The sequence below is a fragment of the Spermophilus citellus genome (assembly GCF_964194105.1).
Source record: "Spermophilus citellus genome assembly, chromosome: X".
NCBI classification, from domain to species: Eukaryota; Metazoa; Chordata; class Mammalia; order Rodentia; family Sciuridae; genus Spermophilus; species Spermophilus citellus.
Window position 1 is genome coordinate 112,436,547 of NC_138190.1, and position 24,286 is coordinate 112,460,832.

The 24,286-nt window shown below is 34.2% G+C and overlaps 1 protein-coding gene across 1 annotated transcript in view; it reads left to right on the forward strand.

Annotated features, from left to right (window-relative positions):
- Positions 1-3,442: 3,442 nt before the first annotated feature.
- The window catches only part of HTR2C (5-hydroxytryptamine receptor 2C), a gene marked incomplete at both ends in the record, with an annotated part of 117,142 nt that continues 96,298 nt past the window's right edge, over positions 3,443-24,286 (forward strand). The window contains 2 exons of the mRNA XM_081277956.1: positions 3,443-3,477; positions 7,513-7,826. Of these exons, the coding sequence (XP_081134082.1) occupies positions 3,443-3,477; positions 7,513-7,826 (349 nt within the window). The remainder of the gene's footprint in view (positions 3,478-7,512; positions 7,827-24,286) is intronic.

Consider the following 24,286-nt stretch of genomic DNA (forward strand, 5'->3'; position numbering starts at 1 on the left):
AGTTTCTATATGAGTCCTCTAAATTCTCACTAAAAAATTAGTCAATTCTCTCACAAGTGATTTTTTTTTTCATTTTATAAAATTCAGATTTTCCTCAAACTTAATATAGGTATTCTTTTTAGGTTTGTACAACTCTGAGAGTTCCATTATGAAAGACTGGAGTCTGAGAGGTATGCAGATCAGAAAGTTTACAGTGGTTTTTTATTTCACTTATTAATAGACCTTATCCAAGGCTTACAAGATTTTTTCATCCCTTTCCCTTTTTGTAGAATTACTTACAGAACATTTCTCAATGCAAAATATCATACTGACCTAGTTATTTGGGGAAATATATAAGAAAGCATAATTTATGTTACATAGTTTATATAATTTATTCCTGTCATATTATATTCCTAAACTTTTACAATCAGTTCAGAAGCATTTTCTGTCAGGTTGCATCAACTTTTTAAAAAAGGCAAATTTGCAGCTGGGGTGGTAGCTCAGTGGTAGAGCATTTACCTAGCATGAGCAAGGTCCTAGGTTTGATCTTTGGTTCTACCCCCAAAAAAAATCTTTTTAAAATGAAATAAATAAGAGAATACAAACTTTAATATAAAAGAAAAACATTTTTATTAGTAAATTGGATATCTGTGTACATAATAGACTTTTGTGATTATTATTTGCTCTTAATTAATGAAATTGACACTTAGAAAAATAAATATTTGCTATTTAATCTTTAATCTATTTAATCTTGTCTATATTTCCCAGGAAAATGTAAAAAGCATCAATTAGTTGGTTAATTTTTAAGACAATATAATATTTTGAGTAACAATAATAGGATTCTACCATGGCTGAGAATATGGATAATAATACTTTGTTTAATGAGATGATTATCATATCAAGCTATGGAAAATACAATTTCAATTGTTTTGTTACAGTGCATTAACACACAGAATATTTTACTCAATCTTTGAACCCTTTTGGATACCTCAAAAATAAATATCAAAAACCATTTCATGACTTTAGCATTAGGAAAAGAGAAGGAGTTAGATATTTTTTTTTGAGAGCTAAAAAGAAAAAGGGTAAAGAATATTGATATTTATTGGTCTTCCTTCCTTACCAGTTCTTCTATTACTTAGTTCCAGGCCTTCCAGAAAAAAAGGATTTATGTATTGTCTGGCAGGATTTTATGGGCCAAAAATGGCCTAACAGTCTGACTGATATCACTTACTTCCACAAAATATTTTGAGTTCCTAAATACTGGGAGGCCATATTTTATGTATTTGCTGTACTAGGGGATGGTTTTGAGATAGATTTCTTTGTAGTAGTACTAACAGAACTGAAAAGTGAATGCTGAGAGATAAAGATGAGAGAAAAACATTACATTGATAGCTAAAATGATTAGAAAAACAGTGCTCTTTAAATGAGATGGGAAACATAGGGAGATGCAGTTTGTGCTAGTGAAATTTTACTTCCAAATTTCTGAAAGGAGGTAGAAAACACCAAAGAAAGATTATCAAGACATATTTTCATTCATACGCCTTGAAAACATTTGCAAACTAGACAAAATGGATGATTTTCACTGATATGCCACGTTCTCAGTATTCAACTCTCTATCTCTTTGTCTCTGTCTCTCACACACACATACCCCAAAATTCTCATTGACAGCTGAGTGCGTGCAAATTTAGCATCACAGTCCTGACTCTTAGAATAGCTTTATAATCCCAGAAAGGAATATAGTTAGATATCTGGTGTGGGAAGAGCATGTAATCAAAATCCTAAATAGAAAATAGAGAAAATTCAAAATAGAGAACAGAGATTTAACCACACTATTCCCAGTTAGAAATTTCTAAGCAGAAAAACCAAAGTGTCTCCATGTTAGTCACTAGAATTCACAATGCGTATTTCTTCAACGTTGAGGTAAGGATTGATAGTGACAGGTTCCACTCCATAAAGATGCATTTTCACAAGGAGAGCCCTAGAGATTCTCAGCAAATTTGCTTTTGGTCCACTCTTGACCAAAATTCATCACAGTACCAAGTGATGAATAATTCACTATGTAACTATTCAGTTGGGTTGTATGATACAACATATAACTTTGAAAATAGCCTATAAGAAATTCTTTGGTAAGACATTTGAATTTCATGTTTCTTTCTTGATTATCTTGGAAGATGTATTATCATATCTTTTTTAAATTTTTTATTTGTTTTAATTAGTTAAACATGACAGTAGAATGCATTTATGCACTTTGATATACATAGATGCGATATAATTTCTCATTTTTCTGAGTGTACATGTTGCAGAATCATATTGGTCATGTAGTCACATATATACATACAGTAATAATGTTGGTTTCATTCTACTATCTTTCCTATCCCCACATCCCCTCCCCTCCCCTCCTATCACTTCCCTCTAACTAATCTAAGGTAATGCCATCCTTCCCTACTGCCCCCACCACCTTATCACACCTTTTTAAAATTTTTTTTATTTGTTCTTTTTAGTTATACATGACAGTAGAAAGAATTTTGACGTATCACACATACATGGAGTCTAACTTCCCATTTTTGTGGTCATACATGATGTGGAGTTACATTGGTCTTGAATTCATTTCTTTCCACAAAAGAAACTAGAGATTTTTTGCTTCAATCATTAGTGCAACTGACCCTTTGTTTGCAATTTTCAATATTACTACATACGCTCTGATGGTGACATAATGACTATTGGCTACTAACTGTTTAGTTCATAGGACTGTTGCTATATTTAATATAGTAAACTTGATCAATTCGTTTATTTTGGCATAAACCTGTTGTTGCTGCCCTCTGGAGAGCATTGATGGTTAATGCACAAGTATAAATAGAACTTTCCATGTAAATGCAGAATGCTTCTCTTTGAAGGAAAAGAAAACTAGAAATGTTGTACAAAATGTGTTTACTTTATAAAAACTTTTAAAATTTGTCTTATTTTCCATGTTATTATAACAAAAAAAACCTTTATCTTTCAGACATGCTAATTAATTATACATTATACATTCTCCCATTGCTTTGCAATTCAAGGATATGTTCTTAATTCCTTTCTCAAGACATTGATTTGAAGCTATATGTACTCCAACAGAAGAAGATTTAATAGAGCCTCATATAAATAAAGTTTATACAAGAAATTTTAGAAAAATTGTGATTGTTGTGTAATGATAAATAAATTAAAAATCTACTCTTTTCCATTCTTTATCACTTCCAATATAACATGTTTACCTGTTTCCTAAATTAAGTGTTGACTGTTTTTTTAATTACTAAATAAGTGTATTTAAATTTATTTGGTTATTGTACAAGTTCTTTGGACTTTTAACTAATAATCTTTTTTCTTTTTCTTTTCTTTTCTCTCCCCAGAAAGGAGAAGATGATAAATACAGTCTTCTAATTTCTTCTCCTCAATTTTAAACTGTGGTTGCTAAAAGACCGAAGCAATCATGGTGAACCTAAGGAACGCGGTGCACTCGTTCCTGTAAGGATGCTATTACTTATTTTTTAAATAAAATTAACTTTTATAATAGCTTTCTTAAAGATGTTAAAAATGCTTCTGTGTGACCACTCAGCAATATCTGACTCAATGTGTGTAAATGACTTGTACATCAAAAGATTAATATTATGGGTGTTTCCTACTTAAATATAATAAATGGAGAAAGACAATAATTTGGGTTCTCATCAAATATTGGAGTTCATGTCCTCAAATAAATAATATGGTGATGATGCTCTCAATTCAAATCATCTCAAGTGTCATGATTGGTTTCTCCATGGATAAAACTTAGAAAGGAGGAAGGTTCTTTCCTTTTTCTTCCTGAATGACCTGAGCAGTCAAGAAAATAAAATACCTTTATAAGTATCTGATTTTGTGAAGAATAAAACTGCAAAAATAAAGGTCAGAAGTTAGGGTTAAGGGTTGGGGGATGTAGCTGGACAGAAAAAAACAGCACCATCCAGGGAATTCTTGATATAATCCCAGTAGTGAAGTATATAGAATGCAACATAAGAGGGGTAAATGAAGAATCAGATTTGAGAACAAAGCCATTCTAAATTTGATCTAACCAAAATCTATTCTGTGAGGAAACGGGCACAGTAAAAGAGATCCAAACCTGTGTCAGTTCTGAGCAATACCTTTGAGAAGCTCCTTGTGTCTACATGATCTCCTTTATGATTCCTGTAAAGGAGCTGGCCCAGGGAAAAGTTTACCATATCCTATAAAAACCCATCAGCATGGTGGGCTGAGGCTGGGGCTCAATGGCAGAACACTTGCCTAGCATGTGTGAGGCACTGGGTTCGATCCTTAGCATCACATATAAAAAAATAAATAAAACAAAGGCATGCTGTCCATCTACCACTACAAATTAAAAAAAAATCAGCATGGATCTTCTAGAATATGGACATTGTAGACCATCTCAGATGGCATTACAGTGATGATAGTCTCAAGTATGCATGATTCCAAGAGAATTAGAGCAGACAATAGAGAAAGGAAAAGATGAAAAACAGTGATAAAGAAGAGGAAAAAAAGAAGTTAAATGCCCCTGGGTTCAAGCCCTTAAAAAAAAAGGAAAATGAAAGAACAAATCTTCCTCCTCTCTGAGTCTATACCAACTGAGTATCTAAAACCATATGCTAAAATGTAGGGCTGCCTTAAAAGTATTCTACTATGAAATTTAAAAATTTATATACAATTTTTTCTGTTCTCTTGAGAGAAACAGGAGATCATTCATCTCTTCTATTAAACTCCATTGTCATATGTCATGCCAAAGCTCAGTAGATTTAAAATGTATGCAGACTTAGAAATTATCTTTTTATCTACTAAGTGTAAAATTACATTTTCATTAAAATTTTAGTAGCAATGAGTAAATTATTTGCATTGTTCAGAGAGAAATTATGATGTTGAATACATATTTTATGAGATTCCTGTGAGCTTAATAACATTTAGCGTAAGTGAAGGAGCAAAACCTAAATTATTTCTTCTTTGTAGAAGGACTTTATATATTTCACTAAGCATATAAGTATTAAAAATTAGGTTTAATTATAATAAAGCCAATTCTTGATTATAAAACTATAGAAACAGGATGGAAGTGCAACAAAAACCATAAAACCTTGACTATAAGTGGTGCTCAAAAAGACTTTATTGAACTGAATTTAATTGAAACCAGGAAACTGAAGTAAATGTTCTTTCAAAATCTATTCCAGCACCATCAATTTATTTTGTAATGTGTAGAGCAGATAGATTTAAATTCTATATGACTTCTCAGTAATTCAGTATTTCTTTCATGGACTCTTTAATATAAAAGAAAAATATTTTTTGATCAGTAGAGATAGGCAAGACAACCACTTAAAGTATTTTTCAACCCCCCAATTCTAAGATATTCAAATTACAAAATTAATATAATTAAATGTGGTTTGTTTCATGTTCAATTTTGTTATGTACAATTTTGTCCTGTACTCCTCTACCATTTTTAGAGACGTGAAAATATTAGATGGTTTTAAATTGACTTTGAATATTTGAAGTTGGACTTTATATTTTCCTGGGACCTTATTTTTCTGGGTTTAAGGATACATATATTTGTGGTTCTACAACTGACAACTGAGTATATAGCATATTATTTGAGCACAACTTCACATGAGACTACTTGACATGATCATTAGCTAATTGGAATGAGAAAAAAAAATTAATTCAGTAGGGCAGGTATTTCATCAGCTAGGCCAGAAAAGACACTGGCTTTAAAATCACTGTCTGAAGGGGGTGGTGGTGTAGCTCTGTGGTAGAGTGTGTGCTTAAGCATACACAAATTCCTGGGTTCAGTTCTTGAGCACCAAAATACAATACAATACAATGATAAAATAAATAAAAATCATCTGAGCCCAGTTATGCATAGGTATATGTCATCTTGAAATAAAATAAAGACAAATTTTGGGCAAATTTTGATATAGATGAGTGGATATATAGCAACCATAAAATACCTTTATGATTGAAGACAGGCTGGAGGTATATAGCTCAGTAGTAGAATGTAGGGTTAGTAATGTGCAATGTCCTGGGTTTAATCCCCAGTACCAACAAAAACAAAAACAAAAATCCCAGTTTGAAAGCAGAAACAAGGTAAACCTTAATGTTTATTGAGGTCCTATTATGACACATGTAGTGTTTTCAGGATTTTACATATATTATATCATTTAATTTTTACAATCACCTGTGATAGAGACCATCCTTGTACAGATGAGGAAATTGAAATTTTGAAAGGTTAAGTGACTGGTCGAAAAAATCCTAGAGGTCATATGACCAGGACATTGGCCACATGCTAAATACAATGACAGAGTAATTAAAGCTGAGAGCAAATAACTTCTTTCTATTTATTTGGTTCATCATTTCAATAATTTTTATGTATATCAATCACAGTTTAACTATAACACATATTTTTTTGTTTGAGAGATGAGATCTTGCTGTGTTACCCAGGCTGGCCTTAATTGCCTGAACTGTATGTTGGTCAACAATCAGAAGTGCATGAGAAGTAGTTTGGATACGAAATAGGATTGTTGACCCACATACAGTCATTTTGCAAATGTGAGCAGATAGGGAGAGTTCTAAAAAAAAAAAATCAACATGTACTATCCTCAAAATTCATTGTACCTCTTTTCTATCTCTTTCTTTCTTTCAAGAGATTGAACACAGGGGAACATTACACTTAGCTACACCCCCATCCCTTTTTTTATTTCTTATTTTGAGATAGAGTTTCACTAAATTACTGAGGGGCTGGCCTTAAATTAACAATCCTCCTGACTTTGCCTCCCAAATCACTGGGATTACAGTCCTATGCCACCAGTTTACTGTGCCTCTTTAGAATATCTTCCTGAAGTTGATCTGATGACAACTTATTCCTTCTTAACTTTGGATCAAAAAAAGGCAACTTTCAATTTTCTTGTCAGTTACTGGATCCTTTAAGAAAATCTCCCTTCATTCCCTTATCAGCTGCCTTAAAAAATATATAAAAAAATAATTTTACAAAATATAAAGAGTAAATCATCATTATAAATCAAATAATACTGTGGTTTTGGATTGCAGTAAAAGTTTAAAAGTGTTTGAAATCAGTAAGACCTGCAATGGGCCCTGGCCTGCCATTTACTGGCTAAATTGGCTTGAGAAAGTTACTTAACCTCTTTTAACCTCAGTCTTCTCATCTACTAATGGATATAAATCAGTACTGAGCTCATGTAGTTGTTATATGAAATTAAATGAGTTATCTATATGTATTTCAATAAACTAAGTGCTTAACTCAGTAGTTACTCCGTAAAACTATCCTTTGGATAGAAAGACACAGAGGTTTCATTAAGAGGGCAGAAATCCTCATCATCATGGATGTTGAAGGAGAAGCAATTATTTTGTTTAAGAAATATATACACAAGCAATATATATAAGTATATATATGAGTATATATTATATATATGTAATCCATATGTAAGCAATACAATATGTACTGATTGAGGTTTTTTTTTTTTTCTTTTTAATTTTCAGTGTGCACCTGGTTGGCCTTCTGGTTTGGCAATTTGATATTTCTGTAAGTCCAGTGGCAGCCATAGTAACTGACATTTTCAATACCTCCGATGGTGGACGCTTTAAATTCCCAGACGGGGTACAAAATTGGCCAGCAATTTCAATCGTGGTGATAATAATCATGACAATAGGTGGCAACATTCTCGTGATCATGGCAGTTAGCATGGAAAAGAAACTGCACAATGCCACCAATTACTTCTTAATGTCCCTAGCCATTGCTGATATGCTAGTGGGACTACTTGTCATGCCACTGTCTCTGCTTGCAATCCTCTATGGTAAGTCCAGTTCTATTCGTTTTTTAATCTAATTAAAATTAGTTTCTTAATCTATTAGTTTTTAAGTCTAATTGTATAAATGTGTGCCAAGTAGCATAGTAAACATGGATATAGTTATTTATTTTACCTGTGACATTTGGAAACCTGACACAAGGAATTGGTTGTGTGTATTTAGATTTATTAAATCAGTAGTAGAGTTGTTTCCAAAAAACAAAACAGACATTGTATAACATAGTAAAATTATGCATAGATGCTCTATTCTTCAATGTCATTTGTAAATATAAATGAATATTTGCCTTACAATGTACACAATGGGACAATGATAGAAATATCCTCCACACCTGTGCTTTGGACAGTACACAAACCGTAAGTACCATCTCTAATTAAAAAAAGAAAGAAAGAAAAGAAAAACAGTCACATCTTCTTCAAAAAATATTTTTAAAATAATCTTTTTTTTTTTTGGCAGTGCTGGGGCTATTACTGAGGGCCTCATGTCTGCTAAGCAAGTGTTCTACCACTGAGCTTCCCTGTAGCCCTGAGTGATCTTTTAAAATGTTGACACACTAAGTGTTTAACCCGAAATAGTTATTTAGCAATAGCAATTCTTTTTCTTCTTCTTCACAAAGTCTATAATTCTTGTTTGTACAAGCAGACAGGGGTAACAAAATTATTTAGTAAGTATATAGATCAAGTTCACGTCATCACCATAAAAATTAAGGCATTGAGTATTTTAGTATGTTGATTTTAGAGAGGCTTCAAATTTTTCTTTTGATTTTTCTGCCATCTCTTTGTTGTGTTCATGGTAACCTAAGTTTTGTTCTTTGGCTAATATTTATCTTTGGTACTAGGGATTGCACTTAATGGCATTTTACTACTGAACTACATCCCCAGTCTTTTTTTTCTCTCTCTCTCTCTTTTTTTTTTTTTTTTTTTTTATTTTGAGACAGGGTCTTGCTAAGTTGCCCAGGCTGGCCTCAGACTTGTGATCCTCCCTCTGGGATTTTAGATATGCACCACCTCAGCTGATTTGGCTAATATTTATGATAAACCATCAAAATTACATACAATTCTACAAATTTTTTAAAAATAATTTTTTTTTTAAAAAAAAGATAGGACCTTGTTATATTGTCCAGGCTGGCCTTGAACCTCTAGGCTCAAGGATCCTGCTTCTGTCTCAGCCTCCTGAGTAGCAGGTACCCTAGAAGCACAACACTATACTCACCTCTCTATAAATATCTTTATTAAAAAGCTGGAGAACCTGATTTGAATTTAATTGCTGATATGTTCATCTTACAAAGGAGTAAAATAGACTTCCCATCCCCTGGAGTTTCTAAAGGAACTAGACTAGAAAGAATATTATTAAAAGTTCTCAAATTCTAAAAAAGAATTTCAGCAGGCCTATAAAAATCATCTCTTGTGAAACCTAAAGTTGAATTAGCCTGTTCTAAATACACAGAATATAGAGTGGAAATGTATTATCTTAATAGGTATTTTATAAAGTATTCTTGGAAAATGGGCTTTTCTTATTTTTGCTATTTCAATCATACATTATCTTCAAAGCATCCCTATTTGACCTGCTCAGAGGGCATTTTTCCGCTCTACAGCTCCAAAATTAAGTAAGAAATGGTGATTTAAATGAAACAAAACTGTGATTTAGAAGGTATACTTTGTCCTATGGTGTTTGTTCCATTTTGCAAATTTCTCCCTTAAAAAATAATATGTGGAGGGCCAAATAATGACATTAGCATAAATACAAATCTTATAACACATCTACCTGCCATGAAGAACAGCAAGAAGAACAAATAAAACTACAGAGTACCACCACCAAGTCTGGAGAATATTCAAATTCATAATTATCTTTATTTATTTATTTGAGGTGCTGGAGATTGAACCCAGGGCCTTGTGCATGTGAGGCAAGCACTCTATGACTGAGCTGTATCCCCAGCCCCATAATTATCTTCAAGTACAAAACTAAGAAATCACACTGAGTTATATTTCAGTCTCCTACTGCATGTTGTTGTATTGTAAGGGTCCAGCGAAGCGTTGGAGGAAGAGACCACCAAGAGACTGACTCATGCAATTGCAGAAGGGGATTTATTGGGGATCCATTCATTCCAGCGCGCTTGGGGCTCTTTCTGTAACTGAAAGCTCAGTCTCTGTCCCCAATGCCAATCAATGCCAAATTAATAATGAGGTCACAGTTTTGAGAAAAAAGGAAAAAAGTTTTATTGCTCAGAAAAGAAAAGAAGTTTTATTGCTCAGAAACTCAGGGGACTCCATCTGGACTCCAAATCTGGAGGGACAGGGAGCTTTTAAAGGAACTTCAAGGGTTACATTCCAGGTGTGCTCTGGTATGGGGGCCCCAAGGCTTCCTGAAGGCTGTTAGGATTCATTTGTTAATTTGGGAGTTATTCACTTTGCACATCCTCAGCAGGCCTCTCCTTCCTGTAGTGGCTGTGTTCAAGGGTAATTAACTAGGGGAAGAAAAGATAACACTGTCTCCCTGATCTTGTTACAGAGAACAGAGAAGGAAGAAAAGAAAAAAAAAAAAAACATTTTTTTTTTTTTAAATAAGCCCTAGAGCAATGAGGGCTACATTCAGAAGGTGAAGGGACCATTGTTACATTTTCACTCCTGTGCTCAGAACAATGTTACATAAATTAAATGAGCACAAACAGGAACAGGGAGTCCTTGGAGAAAAGGCTAATTCTGATACCACCGGTTACCATGTTGAAGTACGCCTAGGCAAGCATATAAAGCAGGGTTTATTTAAAAAAGGGTAACATAGACTTCGCCCGGAAGGGAGAAGGGGGCCATAGCTGATATCCTACTATCCCAAGAAACCAGGTGTTCTGCCCTTTTTATATGACCTAGGATTCCTTTGTACTCCTGCCCTCTTCCCCATATCTCTCTCCTTCCTGCATTGGTGACTGGGCACTGTAAAGCTCAGTGGGATGGCCTAAAGGCAAGAAGCAAAAGGATGGGGGAAGGGCTGGATGGAGCAGCTCCTTACACATTAATTAACATCTTTATAGCTCCCCATAGGGAGGGACAATCCCTGGGACTTGTTACCTCAAGAATAAATTGGAGCAGAGGCAGATTCTTGATAAGATTGGATGCAGGGATCCCAGGAATTAACATTTCAGTCCCTCAGGGGCAGTCTCCAACTTCCAGAACTCACTCAAATTGGCCTCCTTGATAGACCTGACTTGATTTACCTATCTATACTGACTGCCTGTCTATTCTGGCTTCAATTCCAAAGATGGGGCAGGAAAATTATAACCGAAGACTAGAGCATCTTTTGGGCTAAAAAGTAAGAAAGTACTCAAAGAGTAACAGGAAGATTTCAAAAAGACACAGGATCTAACTTAATGGTGCCCCTACAAATCTAGGAACATTTGAAATTAAGGTTAATAATGTAAGCTCTAAAAACAGAGTAAGCATGCTAAAAATTGTCTCTTCTGGTGTATTTAATCAATAATTCTGGGGAAAAAAATCAAAACAACTACTATAACTAAAAAAAAAAAAAAAGGCAAATAGGGAGACAAATAAAAATTTACAGATGTAACCTTTATGGTAATGGGGTTTTAATTTTTTCTCTCTCTCTTTTTTCCAGTAGCCTTTCCTGGAGGGCAGGACTGTCACATAGCTGCATGGTGGTTGTGCAGAAGTGGCTAAAACTCAGTCTTTCTGGACAGAGTTAACAAAGGGCACTCTGTAGGCCCCCTAATGTAGGGGAAATAGCTCTTTTTCCTCCATTTTTTCTCTCCTAGCTTTGAACAGAGGGAAGACTCTAGTCAGAGTTACGCTTTGATAGCACATGCACCAAATTTTTGAAAACAAACAAACAAAAACCTGATAACTTTCTTTTTGGCCAGTGGACCAGGAAAGGAGGCCTTTGTGGGCCACAAATTATGGGAGGGAATCCTGTGAAGTAGAGAGCTGAAGAAAGGTTTTCTTAATTCTGTATAAGGACCTAAATAGGTATCAGTCTCAATTCTAAGATACATAAAAACAACATATCCCAAAAAGCATAGAAAAGCTTCAAAAAATTAAATATATTTGAACAATCATCCAAATCTCAGACCATGCCTTCCATGAATAGAAATTAATGGAAATATGAAAATTCTCAATGGCAAAAAAAGAAGTAAACATAAAAAATTAAAACTTTTAGGACAGCTGGGCATGGTGGTGCAGCCTGGAACCCCAGCAGCTCGGGAGGCTGAGGCAGAAGGATCATGAGTTAAAAGCCAGCCTCAGCAAAAACGAGGCACTAAACAACTCAATGAGACCTTGTCTCTAAATAAAATACAAAATAGGGCTGGGGATGTGGCACAGTGGTTGAGTGCCCCTGAGTTCAATCCCCAGCACCCACACCTAAAAAAAAAAAAAAAAAAAAAAAAAAAAAAAAAAAAAGTTAAGACTGCAAAATGTGTTCTCACATAACTAGAATAACTAATAAGTGTTTAGCAAGTCAGAAGAGCTCATAGCTTGTATACACAAATTGTACTTCTATAAACTAGCAAAGGAAATTGGAAGGCAAAATTAAAGGGCACTATTTATAATATGATCAAAGTCCATGCAAATAGTAGGTGCGAATCTACCAAAATAGGTGATGGAGTTATACACTGAAAACTCCAAAACACTGAAGAAATAAAAGAAGATCCAAATAAATGGAGAAATATATCCTGATTGTGAATTGGAAAAATCAATATTCTTAAGACATCAGTTCTCCCTCAAATGATCTGTAGATTCAATACAATTCCAATAAAAATACTAGCACTATTTTGTAAAAAGCAACAAGTTGATTTTAAAGTGTATATGGGAAGGCACAGGAATTATGATAGTCAAAACAATTTTGAAGAAAGCAAAATTGAGAAATGTATAATACTTCCTTTGAGGACTTATAGTCAAGCTATAGTAATCATAAAGAATGGTATTTAGGAAAGGTAAATGCATATATGAATGGATCAGAATAAAAGATTCAGAAATTGACCGAATCTGGCAAAGTTATTTCAATGGAGAAAGTAGTCATTTTCACAGATGTTGCTTAAAATATTGGACATTCATATGTTTAAAAAAAATGAATCTCAATTCGTATTTCACACCTTATGAAAATTAACTCAAAATGGAATATAGAGATAAATATAAAATACAAACTACTAAACTTCTAGAAGAAAACAGGATAAAATCCTCACAACATAGGGTTTGGGCTAATAGTTCTTACTTAGCTAAGACATTAAAAATTATGAACCATAAAAATAATGGCTAAATTGAACTTCCTCAAAATCAAAAACTTCTGCTCTTTGAATTTGAGTCATTGAAAGGAAAGACACAGAATGGTAGAGAATACTCAATGATAACATTTCCAATGAGAATTTGTATATAGAATGGATAAAGAACTCTCAAAACTCAAGAAAAATAAACTCCTAATAAAAAAATGAGCAAGAGATCTGAACTGACACTTCACCAAGGATTTGTAGATACCAAATAAAAATGTCAAAGAAAGCATTTATAGTCATTAACCAAAAGCATAGCAAATCATACATTATTTAAGAAAAAATATCACTGGCCCTATGTTTAATTTCATAATAAATTGGATGCAACCTCAACCTACCTCTTACTTTTCCATGATATTTCATTATATATGCTTTTAGTCACAGAATTACTATTTTCAGATTAAAGTTGCATTATTAATATGAATCCATTCAATTCCCATACACTTAACAGACCTTAAGTTTGAAGTTACATATCATGAAAGCCAGGATTTTTTAAACTTCATATTGTTTTAGGAGGCCAGAAAATACTCATTTTTCTTGTGGCAACTTGACGTGTTTTATTTTTTTCTGAGTTTATGCAGCTATGTGTAAGTGCAACTATTTTTGTTGTTGCTGTTCTTTTTAGTTATACATGACAGTAGAATATATTTTGGCAAATTATACATACATAGAATAAAACTTATTCTACTTAGGACCCCACTCTTGTGATTGTACATGATGTGTTGTTACCCTGGTTGTGTATTCAAATACAAAGCTAAGAAAGTATTGTCCCATTCATTCTACTGTCTTTCTTCTTCCCTTCGCCCTCCCTTCTTTTCATTTTCCTTTGTCTCATCCAGATTAAATGGCATCTTCAGCCGCAGAGAAATATGAGTATTGAATAGAATCAGTGAATTTCAACTCATAATGGACTCTTTAAAAAAAAGAACAGTTTCATCTCTGCTAAATACTACTTGAAAACACTGAATTTGTAATATTTATCCTGTTATTGTTCAAATAATTTCTGGCTTTCATATCACATCCTGTTATCCTGTCATTGTGTGTATACTTGAGGTATCATGCTTAATGTGTTCTGATTTCCATCATTTTAAAGAAATTAAAATATATACCCAATATCCATTTATGTGAATTAATTATATAAAGATTTGTTATTCAGCTCACTGACACACTCTAGAAGCAATTCTCTATGCAAGTTGCAGAGTATATAATTAAGTGTATGTAGCTTTACAAGAAGCTATAATTATTACAGATAATATTTGTTGAGTATATCATTTAGTTCTCACAAACCATAAAATTTGGATTCTGTTATCATCCTTAGTTTACATATAATGTAACAGAGGAATGGAGTTATTCAGTAATTCATAGATGGTCATATAGTTAGGTTACTGTATACCAAGCACTCTTCCTGGTAGTGTGGCTGGTATACAAAACAATAACAATGAATAACAATGAATTCCTGGTCTCATGAGGCTTACACAGTATTCAGCTCTGACTTGCTCAACATTACATGAAGACACCAGCTGATAGGAGAATTAGGATTTGAACTTAGATCTAGCTGATTCTAACACTCATCATTCTCATTTTTTTATTATACCATTTTGATACTCATGGTTTACTTTAAAAAAGTCAAGACAGGGTCTGGGAGTATATAGCTCAGTGGGTAAGCCATTGCTCTTGATGTGCACCAGGCTCCTAGCACTGCCATTAAAAAAAAAAAAAAAGGTGTGGGGGGGAGTTTATTGGGAGAGAAAAGGACATGGATGGAAGCTAATTTGAAAGAGAATTACAAGTCAATACCCCAGAATGCCAAGAAGGTAAGTCTGATGGTTTAAAATTTTGCTTCCAGGTATTGGCAGAAATGAAGGTGCTTTTTTGAATTGGCTCAGTGCCCCAAACATTGGTGTCTAAGGCCTTGGGGTGTTTTTGAGATATTTAGTTCATAGTATGCTTCAAAATATCTTTGTCTTTGTGAATACATGAAGATTTTTTTTTTCCAGGTGTGTATTTTGATGATGACCTTAGGTCTCTAGGTTAAAAATACTGTTATTGCCATAATAATTGCTAGGCTATTACTATACTTTTATTTCTCCCTCAAAACTACCAATTACTTCAAACTTCAGGGATGATATGCTATGGTAATAACTCTACTTTCATAATGAAAGGGAACTTCTTGCAAAGAGGTGAGGAACATTAAATTGAAGAGATGTCAAACAGAGACCTGGGAATGGGTATTGGGGATTGAACTCAGGGGCACATAACCACTGAGTCACATCCCCATACCTTTTAATATTTTATTTAGAGAAAGGGTCTCTCTGATTTGCTTAGCGCTTCACTAAGTTGCTAATGGTGGCTTTGAACCCATGATCCTCCTGCCTCAGCCTCCTGAGCCACTGGGATTACAGGCATGCACCATTGCACCCCGCTCATTAAATTCTTTTTTTTTTTAAAGAGAGAGTGAGAGAGAGAGGGGGAGAGAGAGAGAATTTTAATATTTATTTTTTAGTTATCGGCGGACACAACATCTTTGTTTGTATGTGGTGCTGAGGATCGAACCCGGGCCGCACGCATGCCAGGCGAGCGCGCTACCACTTGAGCCACATCCCCAGCCCTCATTAAATTCTTAATCCAAGTGAACATATAACATTACATTTACTGAAATTCAGTCAATTTTAATATGATGATACAGAGATTCTCAGATATTAGATATTTAGGCCAAGAATAAGTTTAAATGAAATGAAGCATTTAAATCAGAAAAGCTTTGGATTTGATATGTTAGGCTGACTTAGCACATGCCTATTTTAGTACAACAGAGGCTAAAATGCACAACTTAGAAGAATGTCTAAATGTATTTGAAGATTCATTATGTAATTTGTGAAAATCCCAGTATTTTTTACTTAGACCAGTAAGTTTTTCTTTTCATTCCTAGGCCACCCTCACATCCCTTTCTAAGCTTAACTTTCTCAAAATAGAGGGTACATGCCCACTGGTCCACTGCACCAGAATTGCATGACTCATAATCAATAACTGATTGACTGATATAATATACCTAAAAACATCATAAACACAGAACAGTTGACAAATAATAATTTAAATTCTATTTCTGGATACAGATTGGCAAAATGCCCTATGGACATTAGCTGTATTTAAATAGCTAACAAGAAAGTTCCAATAGCACCCTATTCTTCCCCCAGCAAAATCCAACCACAAATATTTCCATCCTCAGTTACCAGCCTGGCAACTTCTCCTTTTGTCACTCATGGCAAAATTTCTAGTTTCCTTTACCCACAGTCAGCTCTAGCAAACCAAGAAATCATTTCAAATATCTCTAAGCTCCATAGTACAATTCCTCTAAGCTCATCTTTTAAGAAGACTTTGTTATATTTGATAATTACTAAAACATACATGGTGGTGATGCATGGTTATAAGTAATCCCAGCAATTCTGGAGGCTGATGCAGGAGAATCACAAGTTCAAGGTCAGTCTCAGCAACTTAGAGAGACCATGTCTCAAAATAAAAAATAAAAAGGGCTGAGGATATGGGTCAGTGGTAGAGCACTCCAGGGTTCAATCCCCAGTATTAAAAAAAATCCCAAACAAACAAATAAAGCTAGATTAGGTTTATGTTTTCCTGTTACTCCTTATTTAAATACAACCAAATTTTCTATGTGGAATTTGACAATTATAAAGCACGCTGAATGTGTAAAAAAATAAATAAATTTTAAAAAAAGGCAGACTGACTAGGGAACTCAGTACTTGAAGAATGATACTATAGTGGCTTCCCTGGACTTTCTAGTTATCTCCCATTTATCCTAGGCTGGGTTCTGGAGAGGCCTATAACTCAGGATCACCAATAGGCATAAACAAAAATAAATTGAAACAGGGATTTATCAAGAAAATCCATAACCAGTGACAGGTTGGCTCTTCTGGCCACAACAGGGGAAATAGTGGAACCTAGGTATAAGATTCTATGCTTTCCCCTTAAGATTTAGAATAATACAGTTAAATAGACATAAGAAATACTGGTTTGCTATTGCACAATAAGTTGGTTATAGAAAACAATAAAATACTGTACATTAAAAAAAACTAGAGAAAATAATTTTTAATGTTTTCACCTTAAATAAGTGATACATGCAAGGTACAATGGTAGAAGCCTGTAATCCCAATGGCTCAGGAGCCTGAGGCAAGAGGATTGTGAGTTCAAAACTGGACTCAGCAAAAGTGAGGCCTTAAGCACCTCAGCGAGACCCTGTCTCTAAATAAAATACAAACTAGGGCTGGGGATGTGGCTCAGTGGTCTAGTGCCCCTGAATTCAATCCCTGGTACCCCCATTTTTTTTTATATTTTTGTATTGGTTGTTCAAAACATTACAAAGCTCATGATATATCATCTTTCATACATTTGACTCAATTGGGTTATGAACTCCCATTTTTACCCCAAATACAAATTGCAGAATCACATCGGTTACACACTCACATTTTTACATAATGGCATATTAGTGACTGTTGTATTCTGCTGCCTTTCCTATCCCCTACTATCCCCCTCCCCTCCCCTCCCATCATCCCTCTCTACCTCATCTGCTGTTGTTCAATTCTCTCCCTTGTTTCCCCCCCCCTTCCCCTCACATCCTCTTCTATGTAATTTTGTGTAACATTGAGGGTCTCCTACCATTTCCATATGCTTTCCCTTCTCTCTCCCTTTCTCTCCCCTCACTCGTCTTTGTTTAATGTTAATCTTTTCCTCATGCTCTTCCTCCCTGTTCTGTTCTTAGTTGCTCTCTTTATATCAAAGAAGACATTTGGCATTTGGTTTTTAAGGATTGGCTAGCTTTGCTTAGCATAATCTGCTCTAATGCCATCCATTTCCCTGCAAATTCTATGATTTTGTCATTTTTAATTGCTGCGTAGTACTCCATTGTGTATAGAAAATTAAAATATTTTTTAAAAAATTAAAATAAAACAAGCTTAATGGTAGAATGCCATGAGTTTAGCCCCCAGTACCACAAAAACTAAATAAATAAATAAATAAAAAGAGAGAGAAAAAAGTGATACATGTTTGAGGAGATAAATGTGTTTAATCTGATTGAAATATTACATGATGCATAAATGTATAAACATTACATGACATCCCACATACAATTTTTATCTATTCATTTCAATAAATTTAATTTAGCTCAAATATGACAATTATTTATATAAATCATATGCAAATAAAGTCGGTCAAAACTAAAGAAAAAAATATAAAACAAGGGTATCTTCTCTTGTCACTTATTACACAATACTGCATAGAAAACTCTAGCTATTTTAATAAGGCAAAAGAAGAAAGGCATGTAGATTGGTAGGAAGAAATAAAAAAATGAAACTGTTCTATGTGCAGATGAAGATTATCTTTGGCCCCGTGTGAGTGGTGCACGCCTGTAATCCCAGTGGCTCGGGATGCTGAAGCAGGAGGATTGTGAGTTCAGGTGTCTGCAAGACAACGAAATATAGCAAGAACAGAAAATAGATATAATGGGAAGCATGCCTATAATCCCAGTGACATGAAAGACTGAGGCAAAAGGATCACAAGTTCAAGGCATCCTCAGCTACTTAGCCAGACACTGTCTCCAAATAAAAAATAAAAATAGGGCTGGGAATGTTGCATAGTGGTAGAGCAAGCCTGGGTTCAATCCCCAGTAAAAAATAAATAAAGACATTATTTCATGGAATTTACAATCTAGTTGGAGATGTAGAGGCAGGACAGTAGCAAAGATCTGGGTGGCACACTTACTTCATAAAGGCACATATACTTTGTAAATAAGGAGTGGGAGCAACTGGGAAAAATACTCTTCCCACAATAATAGGCAAAAAGAAAATTATAGTTATTTAAATAATGTACTTGTAGGTCTACATAGCTTTGCAGGTTTAAACTGTGAATCATTATTATTTTTATGATAAATTTCTGTGATTATGAAATAGATATCCTCCAAAGGAAAGATTCTCCAGCCAAGTTCCCACAGGTTAGCCCTTTTCTTGGATAATTTTCACCTACCAGTATTTGGGGCCACCCGATGTGAGTATCTTTTAAAGTGATTGGATGAATTTATACATGTACAAAGAATTAATTCTTGAAGTTCTGATTCTCTACCCAGGCATTATCGCATGATATTTGCCACTGGGCATTTCGATACTTTAATATCTATATATTTAATTTACCACAATGCAATTATACCACTCCAGGTCCTCTCTCTGATAGTCGTGATTTCTTTTCAGGTAGCCTTGTCTGTAATTTATTTGCAAGATCTCAACCAAACTAGGCACATTGGGGATTTGGGGAAATAGGTTTCTCACTTCACCACTAGCATTCAACTCATGCAATCAAACATTTGTGTACAAAAGTAGATTCTAGGTTATTTAGTGAGGAAATGCATTATCTAGCTTAGCTTTTTTTTTTTTTTTTTTTTTTTTTTTGATGCTGGGAATTGAACCCAGGGGCACTCAACCTCTGAACCATATGCTCACCCCTATATATTTTTTATTTTGAGACAGGTCTCAGTAAATTGCTGAGGCTGGCTTTGAACTTTTGATCCTCCTGTCTCAGCCTCCAGTCACAAGGATTACAGGTGTGTGCCACCATGCCTGGCTAATTTTTTCTTACTTAAAGGAAGTACTTTCATAACTTGAAAATGACACAATTTATATATAGCCATTTTATTGAATTAAATCAAGGAAGCACCAATGTAATTCTTTTCACAATTCTTTAAAATTCCTTATAGTTGTTTTGCTTATTTTTCTAAATTAGTGCTAGTAGTGTAGTAATGATTACTAAAATTTTGAATTTTTTGAAGAGGTAAGTATATTAGGCCTAGTTTTTTTGTTCACTTGCGTCAAGAAATCTAATAATTAGAATTAAGTATGGTAGCTAAAATTCCTGTAAAAGTTATTAAAGGGTCTGTTGTTACCAAGATATAGGTCTGTATGTACAAGAAAATTAACCAACTGTTTAAGTATGTTAATAGGAATTGAGAAGGACATAAGGACCAGAAATGGAGAAAACTACTAGTTGTTGACTAGTAACTCTATAAAGCCCTAGACTATAATCTCCACATTTCATCTTCACATTCATAATATTAGGCTTAATTGAGAACATGCTATTTCCCCATATATTCTGTGAAGGAGTTTGCATGTATTAACTCATTTACTCCTCATAAAATAATACCTATTATTATTTTAAAAAATATTTTAAAGATGAAGAAACTAATGTTTAAGGAAGTAATGTGCCTAAGACTTCAGAACTTGCAATGGCACAACTAATTTTTAAGCACAGACCTAACAAATTCCAAAGCCCTTGTTCTTTATAATTATTTCATTTGATGTGTCACTTAGAACTTTTTAAAATACTTTTTTTAGTTGTAGAGGAACACAATACATTTATTTTTGTATGGTGCTGAGAATTGAACCCAATTCTTCACAAATGCCAGGCAGGTGCTCTACCACTGAGCCACAACCCAGCCCTAGAACATTCTTTTAAGGAAGAACTGTATTAAAACATGGAACCTCTAAAATAGCCACACCCCGTTCTCCTACAAAATTACTATGTGTTTCATATACATATAGATAGATAATGAATAATGAATTATCTTTGGCAGTTAATTATTACATTAAAATATAATATATGCTTATAAGCTAATTCTTCTTATCTATCTATCTATCTATCTATTTATCTATCTCCCCCCCCCCATCCATGCTGGGTATTGAACCTAGGGGCACTTAACCACTGAGCTACATCCCCAGTATTTTCATCTTGATATTGGGTCTCCCAAAATTGCTCAGCACCCTTGCTAAATTGCTGAAGCTGGCCTCAAACTTTTGATCTCTCTGCCTCAGTCTCCATGTCACTGGTATTACAGGCATGCAGCACTGAGCCTAGCTATCTTCATTTGTTTTGAATAATTATTTTAAAGCCTAACTCCATTTTACAGGAGATTTATTTATGCATTTTAGTAAAAGATAATGTCAAAGCCAGGCTATAGAAATACATTTGGGTAAGTGATTTTGGGAATAATTATCAAAAGTATAGATCTACTCTCATATTTTTCAGTGTCGTTCCTGAGGATTTTTAAGAATTACATGAAAACTTATTGAGTGGATTCTAAATTGTCTTACATGTTCTGAAAACATATGTGGTTCATTAAAATAAAACATGATAAATAGAATCCCCTTGATTTATTTGAATTGGCTAACAAATTACAGAAGACAATCTTCTCATATATATTATAGATCTCTAAAATTTATCTACCTACAGTTCATTCTCTGAGTGAAACAGTTTTCTTATTTGTATAAAGGTAGTACCACATTTCTAGATAAATGATATAGTAAGCTGCTTTAGGACATTGGTGGTTATTATTCATTAAATGAGATCACCAAGTAGTTGCCTTTTGGCTGACTTCTGCTTGCAAGTGATTTTTGTTTTGGCCTAGCCAACAATTTTTAAAATTTGTAATTTGAATCTCTTTTAATAATGTGTGAATTCCAATTATGCTGTGCTTTTCACCTCTCCCCATTTTCTCATATCTAGCTGTCTTACTCATTGACATTATCTATCTGGCCTCTAAAAGCATTTAAGTTTATGACAAGCCTCATAGATGTGAGCCCAAAAGAGACAATCTTGATATGGATCCCCTTCTAATCGCCATATGCTAGCAAAGGTCTTCCAGCCCTATAGAAAAGTACACCCAATTCCCACTATGTACTTAAGAAATTACTTCACACGGTCATGAATAAATTAATTTGTAGCACACACTGTTGCAACTTTTCTGGGTTTTCATGGAGCACATATGTATCCACTGTCACTTACCATCATTCATAGTATTTGCTGATCATACATCATATCCCATTGGCATTAATCATCTGCCTTTGGGAATCCTTTATCTGCCACTGGGCCTCCATCATCTCCCACTGGGCCTCCATCATCGGCCACTGGGTATTCATCATCATTGCTGGGCATCTGTTGAGTACCGCCACGTCTGTTGGGCATCCACAGTCTCCCACCAGACATTGTGGTCTCTGCTGATACTCTGCCATTTCACCACCAGTGACTTCCATGAAAATGCTTCTTACAGCTCCAGGGTTCTGTCACCTGGGTGCTGCCAAACCTACAAACCTTCAAGATACCAACAGTGCTGCATTTGCTTCAGTCTTTGTTGTAGTTAGCTATGCTTTTCTTATACAAATTAGGAAAAGTCCCTCTATAACTATGGCACACTTTGCAATCTAAACATTAAAAAAAAAAAAAAAGTTCACTTTCCCCTTCACAAAGTTTCTCTATAAAACAGCTGTCTTTTTTCTTTTTCCACTTTATCTCATCAGGGATTACACATTCCATAGAACTGATCTAGAGTTTATGTACTGAGCCCTTAATTCCTGTCCTCAGGCATTCAAGTAAAAACTTCCCCTCTGAAGGGCTAATGGGGACCTTGTTAATCTTTTTTATTTTTTTTTATAGTTGTAGATGGACAAAATGCCTTTATTTCATTTTTTTTTAATGTGGTGCTGGGGATCGAACCCAGTGCCTCACACGTGCTAGGCAAGTGCTCTGCCACTGAGCTACAACTCCAGCCCCAACCTTGTCAATCTTGTGTACTTGTATATTTAGCATTTGCCTCTTTATCTGGCCATTCAATATTTTTAGTGACTAAACAAAAGCATCCTTTTCTCTTGCAAACCAATTTATGAGGTTAGATACTTTTGATTTCCCAGCACCACACATCTACGTTTGTGAATCATAATTTTTTGGTTGAAATGACTTCTAATATTCTCTTTCCTTCTATCAATACTCTTAATCATTCCACTGCAGACTCTACCCTACAGGGGAAAAAACATTATATACTCTTTTATTTCCTGTGGGGGGGTGCTGGGGATTTAATACAGTGGTAAACAGTAGTAAAGTGTCCTTAGGTTCAACCTCCAGTACCGTAAATAAAACAAACAAACAAACAAACAAATAAAATTTTCTGCATTCAAAATATAGCAGAAACAAACCATTCATCCAATGTTTACATAACACTAAATCCCCAAAATATACTTAATGAACTTGGTTTTTTCATGACTTGATGCTTGATCATTAGCAAGACAAGGTTAAATGAGGTTTGTTTTTTTTTAAATTTGTTCGAATTAGTTATACATGACAGAATGCATTTTGACATATTGTACACAAATGAAGCACAAGATTTTTTTTCTTCCAGTTTTACTCACTGAGAAATATTTAATAAAATAGGTAGTAAAGATAGCATTTTAAAATTATCAGCCTATTCATCTCTATTTCTATTCTTTATTACACGTGATGGGATATTTGGAGTCTTTTTTTTTTTTTTTTTTTTTGGTACCAGGGATTGAACTCAGGGTCACTCAACCACTGAGCCACATCCCCAGTCCTATTTTGTATTTTATTTAGACACAGGGTCTCACTGAGTTGCTTAGAGCCTCACTTTTGCTGAAGCTGGCTTTGAACTCATGATCCTCCTGCCTCAGCCTCCAGAGTCCCTGGGATTACAGGTGCTCACCAACATACTCAGCTTATTTGGAGTCTTTATGGGAGTACATACAGTTGCAAATTAGCCAAGGCATTGTAGATTCAATATTGCTGTTCTCAAAATAATTGTAGGATCACATAAACTGAATTTTGATTTTATTCAGAATGAAGCAGAAAAAATATTTTGAATTAGTATTTGGAGTATACATGGGAGAGACAGGTCAGACTATGTTGTATAGAATAGGAACTTACCTTATTCTACATTAAAATAATTTTTTTAACCCAAAAGAATTACAAAGGCTCATGAAAAACATATTTTCTCTTTTAAATTCAGTAGGGGGAAAAAAACTTTTAAAGGGCAATTAAAGTAAAGGCATTTAACATTAATTAAGCATCTTATTTTTCTATTTAGCTTAAGCCCATCTCATACACTTTCAGCTTAATATCCCCTTCACAGTAATAGGGAGAAAGAATATTTATGGACTTTTTATTTTAGTAACAAGTAGAGTGGAAAAAGAGGAATATATACTATTGAACTCATAGCTGTAGCTAACTTTCATGTATTTAATTTCAAATAGAAAGTGTATTCAAAATATAAGGTATATGAACAATGAAAATAAATTTTTTTATGTGCTTTGAAGTGTTTCTCCTGATGGGAGAAATGGAAGTCTGTAA